General features: G+C 36.1%; 1 protein-coding gene across 1 annotated transcript in view; it reads left to right on the top strand.

Moving 5' to 3' along the window:
- Positions 1–13,228, top strand: part of LOC103611340 (contactin-5) — a 146,319-nt gene extending 133,091 nt beyond the window's left edge. The window contains exons 14-17 of the mRNA XM_008628841.2: positions 6,375–6,561; positions 7,014–7,126; positions 8,488–8,656; positions 10,317–13,228. Coding sequence (XP_008627063.2) covers positions 6,375–6,561; positions 7,014–7,126; positions 8,488–8,656; positions 10,317–10,420 — 573 coding nt within the window. The 3' untranslated portion in view covers positions 10,421–13,228. The remainder of the gene's footprint in view (positions 1–6,374; positions 6,562–7,013; positions 7,127–8,487; positions 8,657–10,316) is intronic.
- The last annotated feature ends 753 nt before the right edge of the window (positions 13,229–13,981 follow it).

Genomic DNA, 13,981 nt, shown 5'->3' with positions numbered 1-13,981 from the left:
TTCTTTTCAGAAAGGTGGCTGGTTTGTTATTTTTTTCTCAGATATCTTAACATCTTTTAAATTATACCTACTGTTTTCACTCTTACCCTCATTCCATTGATCAAAATTATTCTCAAAATATTCTATTAACTTTGCAATACATATTTTAAAATAAAAAATAGATTTTCTTTCTAAAATTGAAATTTGTTTCCCCAGAAACCTATTCTTTCATAATGTGAACGGATTTTGCATTTACCTGCTCATCACATAGCATTTCCCTTAGCTCTGCAGGTGTGTCCTGGCAGTAGATGGCTGTTACAGGTAGGACAGTGGGCTTGCTTTGTGTCAGAGCACTTGGAAAGTGCTCTGACCTTTGGAGTTTAGCATACTCTGACCCAAAGAGTAGTACTTGCCAGCTCTGTGTCTCTTTTTCTCAGGTACAAATTTGAAAATGCCCATTGATACAGGAGAAGTTATTAACAGTGAACTTTATTAATAATTTGGCTCCTCACCATGCTGCATACCAATTTTAAGATTCTAGCATGAAGATTACAGAGTGAATACTTCAAACCAAGGACCTGCAGTTGACGTAACAAAAAAATGATATATAAAAATACTTCACTGCTCCCTTCTACCTCCTTCCCCGAAGGAATTAGAGGAGCCTTCTAAATAGTAATACCTTTTAAGGTGCTGCTTTTATCTGGGGAGATAAGGGTGTTTTTTTCTCCATACCCCACCCATCCCTATCCTGCCCTTTCCGTCTTTGTTCATGTAGCCAGAATTCCTCTGCCTACTTTCTGACACACATAATTCTTTCATGGAGTAGTTTGCTCTTTTCTGTCTTCACAGGAATAACTACAATCTGAGCAGCACTTACTCAATAAACATAAAAGTAAATGTTGCTGTTCTGCATTATTCAACAGCAGAGAATACCATCTATGGATGGTATTGCTAGACATTTTCAGTTCCATTTTTGGGAAGGATTTAATCAAAAAGGAGGTAATGAATTATAGGATCAGTATAGTGAGTCAGTGCGTTACATTGTTCACTTAAGTACACTAAGTCCACACTATCAGCCCAATTTTCCTAACATACTGACAGTTTGCCTTTAAAGCATCCCCATTCTGCAAAAAGGAAAGGAGTTTGTGTAGGAAGACATTGGGGCTAAAATCCAATCCCCCCCCCCAAAAAAAAACTTTGAAGTACAGAACAGCTTTATCTTTTCCATATGATTTACTTTCTTAAATTCTCTTTCACTTGTGAAGACTCCTTATTCCAAAACTGATTCTGAAAGTTCATCATTTTTACAGTGCACTGAACAACAAAGCCTGTAGTAGTCCTTTAATCCACAAAAAGCAAATAGATAATGTAGAGAAATCCAGTAATTTGTATAAAAGGATGACTGAATTGTCTTTTTTGGTTTTTTAATTATTTCCTAATGCAGAATTATTGTGGACCACAAGTAAAGAGTTGCCTTCAATTCAAACAATGGAAAACAATCCAACTAGCCACTTGGTTTTCATGTCTCAATTCGTATTCTGCCTGTGGTCAGCACAGCAGTGACAACCTCCTACACAGTCTTCACATTTCTGGCCTTTTGGCAACAACGTTATAAAAGGGGCAGCTATTTTCTTAACACTTGAATGTTTGGGTTTTAATCAACAAAAGTGACAGAATATTTACTACATGTGGACAAATTCTCAGTGATCCACTTTCACTCTGGCCCTGTTTGCACTTTGTACTAAGGAGTAATGAAAGGCAAAGGAACTTGTCCAGTTTCACATTGTCATCCTTGAGAGGCAGTGTTAACTGTTATGTCACATGAGTTTTATGCAAGGTTTGCTGCACTCATTTGCATCTTCCAAAGCACATATTATTCCTAACTTCAGTACAGGTCTGTCAGCTCTCTGCCCTGCATAAATATATGCCAGTTACAGTCTGATGAAGTAGAAGTAGCTCAAAAACTTTGTCGGAATTGTGGAAAAATATAGTGTGTTGTTCATACTTATTGTTTGGAATCTATAAGTTGAAGGTTATAAAACCTATTTGAGCCTGAGGCAAGATTTTCTTTGTTTTTCACTACTGGTCAGGAATGAAAACAGAAAGAAAACTGACTGGAGGAAGAGATATTTTGGGTTTCTTTTTTCTTTTCCAGAAAGACAAGGCCAATACTTAGGTATAAATGACAAAGCTCATGTCTTTTTTGCTGGAATTCCTCCAAGGGATAGGAGTTTGGCTAATATAATCAAAAGATCAACTTGAAGCAAACAAATAAACAAAACCCAAAAATAACAAAAAAAATTTTTAAAAATGAAAAAAAAGAAATCATGAATGTCATTTTCAGAGAGGATTACTTGATGTAGTAACTTGATTTACCATATTATGTCTTTTCAAAGAGAATTACTCAATATTTTGCTGCTTCTTAGCTGCACTTTATCTATTTTTATAATGGAACAGATAATTATATCTACATGGTACTGGATTTTATTTATGTATTTATTTATTTTTATTTACTGAAGTACACATCGAGGTAATTTAGAAACAGCATATGGATATTTTAACAACAGCCTGGAAAAGCAAGACAGAAAAAAAAGAACTCATGGTTCTCTTGCCTGAATACAAATTTAACAGACTGACTTTTGGAATTAATGAATTTTCCCAAACACAAAATTAACAATTGGATGGGTTTATATACGAGTCAGTTTCACCTATGTAGCTACACTTATTCTGATTCAAACCCCTCCAAAGTCCTGAAGACTCGAATCAGGAGTTTATAGCAGAGCAGTACTACTGCTTCTCATGCCCTCAAAGTATGTATCACAGCCCAGATCTTTCATGAGGGCTTCAAGAGTGCAATATCCTTTGCAATGTCCATATCATGAGTTGATTTTTACAATTATCAGTGAGTTGTGAACTGTTCAGGGGTTTTATTACTTAAAATCACAAAACTTAGATAATTATTAATTTTTCATAAGAAAATGCAACTAGATATTTGACTATGGTCCTCAAGGTTGAGGTACAACATCAGTTTCCATCCCATGGGTCTCCAGGACCATGTGGACAGAGTACCTGAAGAAAGAGGTAGAGAATGCAAGTTGCTGCAGAATGCAGGAGTACTGCACAGTTTTGTTTCTTCTTTTAAATCAATTTTCTTCTTTTAAAGAAATTGTTTAAGTGAGAGGAAAGGAACTGAGGTTGATTGACATTTTTGGAGGAATCTCTCATCTTGTTCTGAACGACAGTCACACAAATGTCTTGAAATTATACAAAAAGCACCTCTTGTGTCCTAAGAGCTCTCTTATACCATTGCATCAATATTTACATGCCTTCCATCTGCCAGTTCAGGGAACATATAGGTTTTCTGATAATGCTAATTAAAATACTTTTTATGAAATCCGAATTACAGTGTAGGTTTTATCAGGGCTAGCAGCAGTTCTTTCAGCTCACCACTCTTTCTGCCCTAGTACTTTCTATACTCTGAGATCTCTTCAAGTCTATTTTCAATTACGTCAGTGTTGTTGAGGTTGAGAAGTGCTCGAAGAGCCCAAGAAAGTTTGTGTGTTTTGTCCACTTTGATTCATTCTACTTAATTTAGGCTCTTACTTGATATGCTTTATATGTAGCTTTAATTTTATGTGGTCATCAGAAAGAATATCCAGCCAACAACTCTGACTTTACTGCATTTAGTGAAGAGGACCTGCAATTAGATCAAATTAAGTTATGGCAAAGAATGCATAACCTAGAAACCAACTTAGGGAAAAGAGCAGTATCATTTAAGATACTTTTTAACCTAAAACTTCAGGGAAGTAGTTTGTAACTATCAGAGGTAGAAAAATTTTACACAGAAATATTTTTTTTTTACCAAGATTTGTTTTTAACTATTGCTTAACCCATGATCAGAGCAAAGCAGGTTGCTCCTCTCCAGCTCAAAACATGGGTCTCTGGGAATCAGGTACCAAAGCTTACTATTCTTTGGCTTAAAACAACAGAAAGGCCAGCAAAAATGTAAAGTCTCACAAACAAGAATGCATTAAACAGACAAAATGCTTTCTTCTCCCTTTTTTCTTTCATTTTTCAAATATGGGCTACTTTTTTGTGATTTATGCTTCATGCTATTATCAATATTCAAAGTTATCATTAATGAAAACCTGTTTTGTATTATAGATCCCTTCTGAGAAATACAAATTAAGGTTACAGAAAATAAGATTTAAAAAAGAACCAGCAAAGGCAGAGCAGTATAAATAAACAAACTCTCTTGTTTTAAGATATATGTCCTGCACTTTTAAACATCAGAAGCATCTTCATTTCAGTTCAAATCAATGTAAATTCCCATCTACCTCAGTCAACAATCATTGGAAATTTCTTTGTTTCATAACTACTTCTTCTTTTAGTTCCTTTGGTCATCAACAAATGGATGTATATGTTACCACAAAAAAAAAAAAAAATTGAGACCAAAATTAATTCATGAACACTTCATTAACATGAGACATGGTGTGTCCTGTGAATAAACACAGCTATTTAAAATTTTGCTCCCAGCTTTCTGGAAAAAGGAGAAAAAATTCAGTTATATTTCCACTCCTTCTACTGTTCACCTGTGTAAGCTTAGTCACCTCACTTTTCCTTTCTGACCATTTGCTTGTTGGATCCCCAGCAGACTGCACTATCTGGATGATGGGGTCTCCAGGACACATTCCCTCTCACTGCCTGTTCATACAGTGCTCAGTATTGTGCAGTTCTCACCATTGTAGCATAAAATTTGCAAAGATACATCACAAATGAAAGGATCTGACTGCTCAAGACATACTAAGCATAGGAGATTCAATAGTAGGATGTGAATAAATGGTTATTGGTTCCTTTTTCTTTTCAAGAAAAGAAAACTGATTCTGAATAGGTGTTATTTCAGATATCAGTAGCTTTGGTCAAGTATTCATCCAGCAAAATACCTCTGTGAATAACACTTATTTCAGAACAAGTAGTGACTGCTGCTAGATTTGTGAACTGAGCTGTAATTCATCTCAGAATTAAAGCAACAGCATTTTAACATGAGATAATGCAGGCGCACACACACATGCAAAAGATATTTACTTGAATTTTAGAGTTGAAAGAGTGGACTGTGAGCTGACACAAACTGATATACCCTCAATCAAAGTTAACATAGGCAATTTTCTCAAGTGAAGATAGGACCTCAAATGTATATTTTTGCAACCTGATTTTTTCCGATTTTTTTTTATGGCATTCCTAGTGCAATTATAAAAGGTCAGCATTGTGCTTGTTGGTCTCATTTTCCTGTGAACCCCTTGTTTTTTTGGTTCTCCATTTCCTGGGAGACATTCTCAAGAGTTCTGTATTGTCTGTGACCTTTTATCTCAGAGGAAAAGTTATCCAGATACAATGTAAATAACTTATTAAGAAATAACCAGTTTCACACAAAAGGTCAAAATGTAGAAGAAATGCAAGTAGATCTCGGCATGAATAACAGTAAGCTGAATATAGGTCTTTGAATGGCATGTTAGTGACATCTCCTGTTAGGGAAAATAGGGCCCCATGAAAAATGCCTTGCCTGTGTATCTTACCCGGATACATTCAAAACAAACAGTACTGCTTTTCTCCAGTTATGCCCTGCAAATACCTGGTCCCTGAGAAAAGAGACTGGCCAAATTCTCAGCTCAGCTCAGCTTTATAACCTCATTGAGATCATGATACATTTAGTGAACATAACCAGAAAATAAGAATTAAGAATGACCAAAATCATTTAGGGGTTCATTTTATGTCTGAAAAGGAAGGGCATAAACATCCTAAAAGTTCATTTACCAGAAACCTGATTGTATCCAAGAACTAAGACTGAATGCACTTCCTTCTTTTTCTTCTGTTAAGATTTTTCAGATGATTGAAACATTTCCGTCATTGTTCTGTCATTGCCTATTCATTGGACTGATACGAAATCTCTTGGCTTAGAGTTGCACCAGGCCAGGAAGAGAATATTGATCAGAACACTTCTTAACTGATGTGGTCAGTGTTTTCCAGGGGGAAGGTAGATATTCTGGTGACCTACCAGATGATGAGCTCTCATTGAATGGTCTCCTTCAATGATGAGCTCTCCCAGCCAAAGTTCACCCTCTGCTCTTCTGTCCTATAGTAACCTCTTCTTCTGCCAGTACACAGCTATTCCATGTACTTTGGGTCACACCACGATTTTCCAGGTCTTGCCGTTTTGGAAAAGTGAGCACTGCATGGCTTGAGGTCAAGCTGCAAATCCCATATGGTTAAGTGGCCTGATGATCAGAAAAAGGCACAAATGGCAAAATTACCCTCCACGGGATAACAAGTATAAGCATCTGGAAGCATGAGCTTGCCAGGTGCCTATATTAATCCTTCATTTGGTTCCTTGTTGGCAGGTTGATTACTGGAAAGACATGCAGCAGGAAGAAGCAGCAGAAAAGGTCAAAACAGAGGGAAATGAGTCATCCATCCTCCTGACAGGATTAGAAGGAAACACATTATATCACCTAACAGTGAGGGCATACAATGCTGCAGGGTATGGACCACCTAGCACTGCTGTGCATGCAGCAACCAAGAAATCCCGTAAGTAATCTCAGTACCTTTGCTAAAAGGGAGAAGTCAAGGAGGAACCTCTGTCCCCTTGGATTTTTATTTAATAAGAGTGTATAATAATCAAGAATCATGTATAGCTTTGATTTATGGCTTTGCTTTGATGTTTAGACATTAATTCATATGACTTTGCATTCATAACAAAGGTTATTTTCCTAGAAAACAAGGCATTTTGTACAAAGGGAGAGAAAAGCGTTGGAGTTCATAAGCTTTGTGGAATTTATGGGGTGGGTGGAATAAATACACTATAATCTACTAAATTACACTACTGTTGAAAAAAAAATCTTAAATGTTTCATCTAGAGTTGGGAGCCTGCTAACACTACCAGTTTTAAATGTAATGAAAGATTAAAATATTTTTCTTTTGGTTTTAAAGAAACTACCTATAAAAATATGTATATGAACATGTTATTTTTTTCTTCTCAGCTCCCAGCCAACCACCAGGCAATATTATGTGGATACAGGACGGCTCACATGTGTCTCTTGGGTGGGAGCCAGTCAGACCTCTAGCTAATGAATCTGATGTAATGGGATACAAGGTCAGTGCTTCCCTATCCTTGCTCACCTTTCTCTCTTCCAAGCAACTGCTCCTCTTCTTTGTTGGCTTTTTTCCCTTTCTTGCTCCTCTGTGCAAGTAAAGCATTCTATACAGACTGTCTCCAATCAGTTCACCATGCAAACCAATAAATAAAATTAAAATGAGAGAAATGACCCAACATATTTTTGTGCTGTGATTTTCAAATACTGAACTCTATCTGATTCCCCTCTATCTGAAGGGGTCATTCCATCATCTCTGAGTCAGCAGTGGCTATTAATAATATCAGACTGCAATGAAATTCCTAATAACTCTTCAATTCAACTGTATTTGTTGTAGGATTTAGAGAAATGCACAATAATGAGACATCTTTCATTTACATTAAAATTAATATTTTTATGAAGCAGAAATACTTCAGTTTGTTTTGTGATCATGTTGGTGATGTTCAGCATCAGTGATGGTAACATCTGGAATTTCAAGTTTTGAAGATTAAAATCCACATTAACACATAACAAGTCATGTAGAACAGAATTCACTGCAATACCTTAAATCAACATAGAATGATTTCAGTGTTTTTAGAGAGGTGTGGGGTTTGGGTTTTTTGAAGCCCATATCAAATCATTTCTATAGACTATAATCTCATATATCCTCTAATACATCAGGAAATATCACCAAGAAAAGGTAAAATGGTTCAAATAAATCAGAAACTGTTCTAACCTTTATGAGAATAGTCAATATTCTGAAATAGTTGAGTTGACTTCTTTGGTTTTTCACACCTCCCTGACCTTTTCAATTTTGTCTGGGAACAGAAACTCTTATGCAGAAGTACCAAAAAGACAACTACGTGCTGACTTGCTTTCCTCCCACACACTGTAAATTTGTATTGAGTTTCATAGGAAATGCAGGGACAGATCTGAAACTGTTCTCAGATAACTTAGCCAGCTAGGGTAAACACAGTAAATACATTATTCAAGATATTTTCTTTACATTTGGGGTTGGGGTCTTGAGCCAAAAATGACATTTATTGACATGAATTTTGGGGAAAGAATTTGGACCAAATGGAACTCAAAATACATTTTGAAATTCTGGAGATAATGTTAAGCAACACCTAATGCTGGAGAGGGAAAATGCTCTGTCTTTGCTCTAGATCATAAACTATGTCCATTCACATTCATTAATTGCTATTATACTTTGCTATTACTGTTTTGAAGCCACTGCAGGAAGGGAAGGGTAAAAGCAGATGTCTGTTCAAATGCAATGTCAAGAAATCCTTAATGAAAGCATGAAACAGTTAACATTGCAGTGACTGTGTTATCTGCACAAAATGTCTGGTACTGTGACCACTGTCTACTTCATCCACCATAGGTGTTATTTCGGCAAGAGGGCCAGAGCAATAGCCAAGTTATAGAAACACAGAAAACCTCTGCGGTGGTACTTCTTCCTGATGTTGGTGTCTACATCATCGAGGTCTGTGCAGTCAGTGAAGGAGGGGATGGGACTGCAAGTCCCCAGATCAGAGTTCCATCTTTTTCAGGTAAGGTTACACTTATATTTGAAAGAGTGGTGATTATAGCAATGCTCCTTAACTCTACTATTCTCTACCTGAAAATATTCTCACAATTCTTTAGCTATTACATAAAATCATTGGTCTGACTCTTTAGTTCTATGCTGAAACAAAGGTATCTAGCACCACATGAGATTTTTGAAAGCATCTGAGGCAACCACGTGAGGCTGATGAACAAAGATGATTTATTGGAAACCTCTCCCATTTGAGGATAATATCTGAAAACCTAACTGAGCTGTAGATGTTTATATGTGTACTAGGTGTCTCAAATAGCAATATAGTCAGCTGGGATGTGATCCACAGAGACCAGCAGTGTGGTCTTAACAGCAATTCAGCTAATCTTCTGAATTTAAGTATAAAGACATAAGCACCTAAGGACATCTGCAAGGTTCTAAGGCATCCCAGACAGAGATGGCAGATAAGATGTGGGACTTAGGGGATACACACATCATTCTAGACTACCAGCCAGAGGTGTATTATATAACACAGCTAAAAATGGCATATATTTAGGTAGCTGAACCCTGTGTATGTGCCTGCCTCAGAATAAGCTGAATATCACTGTAAGTTCCAGTGACTCCCTTGCATAATTATTTTTTTTTAAATTATTAACTTATAGCACTATTAAAGTACTATCATTAGGTAAATTCTGATGTCTAGCTGCAATCTCCTAATTTACTGTGATATGCTGACAGAATTTAAAGTATCAATATTACGCATGTACGTAGGGGATGGGAGGATTGGGGGCAAGAACAAAAAAAAAACATAGTCCTTGCCTAAACAAGACAAGGCATTTTAAATCTAACCTTCTGCTAACACTTTAAAGTTTTACTAAATATTGCTTTTTAGTCCTTAAGGAGCGCTAACAAAAAAAAGTGAGACTGAAACTTCAATCTAGAACTACAATTTCATGTCTAATCTGGTCACAAACCACAGTGCTATCAGGATGCAGAAGACACCAATCCCTGCTCCGTGGAATATTTCTTTCATTCATCTTTCGAGCCATAACTATAGGCCACAAACACCTTCATCTAATTAGTCTATGCATATCATATTAGTTTCACTTAGGACAATTGTTGTCCAAATAAACCCAGTCTGGTTCCCTTCCCATCTTGTTGCCACTACCACCCCAGAGCACAGTTCCCCTTAGCATGGCCTTTAAGGCACTGCTATGATCAAAAACCAACACTAAACTAATGAGCCAAAACCCACTTTTTTCCACTGGACAAACATAGGGATCAAGGGCTAGCTTTCATTCCTTGTTCTGGGACAGAGATTTGTGACTCAGGGCAGTTTCTGCAGCCTAATTCTTTTTTGAAGATTGAGGCACAAAACCATATAAACTTTTGGAATTTCCTCTTAACTTGCAGACTGAATATGAGGATACAAATGTGAGTTGCTGTAGGTATCATCATAAAATGATACCTAAATCATCATAGGTATCATCATAAAATGATACCTAATGTGTAGGCAGCCCATTTTGTGACTACAGTTCTCACAAGTTAATCCATTGCCTAAAAATTAGTCTTTTGCTGAGGGAAATAGAATATAAATTTTGGGCAAAAGCTAATATCTAGATGTACTGAGAACCATTTGCATCATTTGTTTCTTAATTACTTTGCTTTCATTTCAGGAGGGAAAGTAACAAGTGCTCAGTCCACCTTACATGTGTTGTCTACTTCCTCATCCTCTGTAACATTGCTTTTAGCACTGATGGTACCTTCGACTTCATGGTGAAGGCTGCAGACTTTGTTGTTGTTGTTATTTGTTTGCTTTAACTTGATGACACCAAGGGATGGAGTTTTATGTCCGTGGAGAAACTGAAAATGCAAGCTAATGCTTAAAGACCCATCGAAATGCCTGTGGTGCACTTAGAGGAGTGTTGGAGACACGGTCAATAATTCGTCAGGTTTTTATCTCCTTTATTTGTAAAAGTCCTCTGGGGAGGAGACCCTTCTTGGCCCAAAAATATGCAGATTGTATGTAATAAACTTTTGTAAGCGAAAGTGATTTCTGTCAAATGTATTTTCCTTTTTTAATATGTTTGAATTTGGTGAGCCCAGTCATGTATCATCAGGTGTTTGAACGGTGGTGTCTAGTACAGTACGCCTGTATGGTTTGGGGAAAAAATTCTTTTTTAAATATAGAACAAAGTTTGATACAGCTTTGCTTTTGAATACTTTGCTTGCATCCCCAATAAATGGTTGTTCCTACTGACAAGGAAGAAAAACACAGTTTATACACAAAGACCACTGCAAATGTAAAGAAGAACTTGTTCTGAAAATATATAATATTATATAATATATTATATAATATATATAATTTTCAGTGAAATACTAGACAGCTTACTCAGAACGTGGCAAAATGGAGCAGAAAGTCCACTTATTTTATTACCAGGTAAATGGAAAATTATTAAACACAAACTTAGGAAACCATTCAGTTTTTATAAAATACCACAAGATTTCATGAAATTTTCAAGAGAAAATAAAAAATTAATTCCTACTGCATATTACAATGAAAATTCGACTGGGCATTTAAACACGATATACATTAAGCTACTAAGTGGACAAATAAAGCAATGCAAGGAGATAAACCTACTTTTCCCAACCACTTCTCAGGTGTAACTTTCTTTTTCTTCTGAGTCCAATTTTTGGTAACATTCTATGCTTTATATAGTTGGTAATCAAGTTGAAGTATACATGAAAGCATATTATGGAGAGAATATTAACATTTTTCAGAATGTAATCATACATATATACAGACTGCAGTAGGATATATTTTGGAGAATCTTTTTTCTGAGAAAAAAGTACTTGGAAAAGTGGTACAGAGCATCATTCCAATTATTTCTCTAATTGGCTCTATTTCTATAGCTCACTGGAGATTATTCTTGTAGGTAATGTGTACTATCAGTTTTAAGCCCCATTTTTTGCTGTATCAGACAATTTTTTACTCAATAGACACTTTGGACAATTTTTCTACATTGGAAGGCCTTCCCACGTACTGGCACCTGAGGAAAAATGATTCCCAGGGAAGATGGTGTGCATGTTTGTACAATTACGGTGTGCACAGTGTTACGAAGAAGGGCATTTTGCTGACACGTCTAGGGATCGTGCCTAGGAAGAACATTTCACTGCCTGGGAACAATCAAGTCAAAAATGTTTAACGTGAAAGTCCTAATAGTATGGTTCTTCTAGTGATCCATTCCTCAAAAAGTTTTGTTGAAAAGCCCTTTTAGCTGATGGGTTCCCAATTCAAAATGCTATTATTTTGCCAAATCACTGGGAAAATATGTTTTGGCGTTTAGCTAATCCATTCTAACCGTGCTCTTTCTCAGCTGCTTCAAAACAGTAGCCAAGACAGCACAACAGAGATAAGAAGGAGAAAAGTTGACTGATGACTAAATATTTTTGCTTTTGAATATTTTGTTAGTAAAATTTTTCAGAGAAGGTTCAACTCAAACCTTTATTACCCACTAATATTTTAAACAATTTTCTAAAAAATGGTGTTTAAATTTAGTCACCATGTTGCTCAAAAACAAAGGCAAGATAGCTAGCTAAGAATAGACTGTAGATATACAGAAAGAGGCCTTCTATACCTCTGCTTCTGGAAAAGCCTTTGAGATCAAAGATAGAAAGGTGTAATGTACCTTGCTGAGAGAGCAAACTCATAGATAATACCTGCTGTCCCTTGTAAAACAGCAGCATTGCTACTGTGCAGAGAACCTGCACCAGCAATCCATCATCTGCCAAAAGGTTAAAATAAATAAGAATAAAGTGATGAACCAAAAAGTCAAATGGCTATTTTATAAATTAGTTATGCACAATTTCCTCTATTTTTTATACAGTTGCTTGCCAATGCAGTTTATTTCAGAGTATTCAAAAAGGCTACATTCACTGCTGGTGGCATTTGGTTAAACTTTCTGATAACAATAAATGGATATGCTTTATAGGAAGAATAAAAGTCTGATAAGGAGACAGAGCTCCATCTAGACACATCTCGCTCTCTAGTATGAAGATACAAATAGAAGTACTGAACATACCATCAGGTAATGTAGTTGCATTGCAGGGACAAAAGGAGGTATGTTTTATATTCAACATGAACAGAATATGTATTTTGCATCTTATATATATTAATAAACATGTTTTAAATGTTTAAGTACCTATGTATTACCTATTTGTTACTTTGTAGAAGATGTTTCCTTATCATGACATTTTTAGTTGCAAGGGAAAGCTTTTTCCTTTTTCATGTAAAAGATTGTAATAGTGCAGTCTGGCGTCACTGAGGAGACTGTATTTTTGTATAATGTCACAAGATCTGTTCAGAAAAAAAATAATTAGAAAGAAACCTTGTTTCACAGACCAAAAGAAAGTTACTGTTATGGCCCATATCAAAATGTTAGCTATATTGTATACAATCTGTATATATGCTATATATAATGGTATATACAATGTGGAAGACACAGTAATATAATAGTTTCTGTGTACTGTTCTTGTAACATTAGATCTTTTTAATAAATTTATTCTCTTTTTATTGACTTTTATCTTATCTCCTGTCAGCTCCTCAGTTATATTCATAGAATACAAGGTGACATAATTATTTGGTTTTCAGCATCAAGAACCTTTAAATTATATGACTTTGAAGAAGAAAGTGATGAATCTGCAATAGTGAATGTGGGAAATATGGCCATTAAAATCAAATAATTTTTGGCATCATTTTAATTTCAATTAAATTTGGTTTCCCTGGGTAGGTATTTTTTTTCTAGCTAAATAACTGGAAGGTACAAGAAGGCCTGAATTCTCGAAATGAAACCATACCTAACAAAAAATTGCAATGTAAGTCTGCAGTTTAGCATCAGAGATAAAGGTTTTCTGCCTTAAAAAAAAATCATGAACAAAAGAGAGATTTATATTAGATTTTAGGAATAAACTCTTTCCTGGGAAGGTGGTGAGACACTGGCACAGGTTGCCCAGACAAGCTGTGGATGCTCCATCCCTGGAGGTGTTCAAGGCCAGTTTGGATGGGGCTTTGAGCAGCCTGGCCTAGTGGATGGTGTCCCTAGTCCACAGCACGGGGGTTGGAACTGGATGATCTCTAAGGCCCCTTTTAACCCAAAGCATTCTATGATTTCTATGAAAAGAAGTGCTTTATAAGGAAGTCACCAAGGTCAATCCTATATGTACTGAATTATTACACAGTTTCTGGGACCTCTCTGTAACATTCTTTCAAGTGTCACTCGTACCCCATGGCTGCGGAGGCACAAAAGCACAGTGTGGTCATTTCATGTTCAACTGAAAAATT

Source organism: Corvus brachyrhynchos, unplaced genomic scaffold, assembly GCF_000691975.1.
Source record: "Corvus brachyrhynchos isolate BGI_N302 unplaced genomic scaffold, ASM69197v1 scaffold832, whole genome shotgun sequence".
NCBI classification, from domain to species: Eukaryota; Metazoa; Chordata; class Aves; order Passeriformes; family Corvidae; genus Corvus; species Corvus brachyrhynchos.
This window is presented reverse-complemented; position numbering and strand designations above follow the sequence as displayed.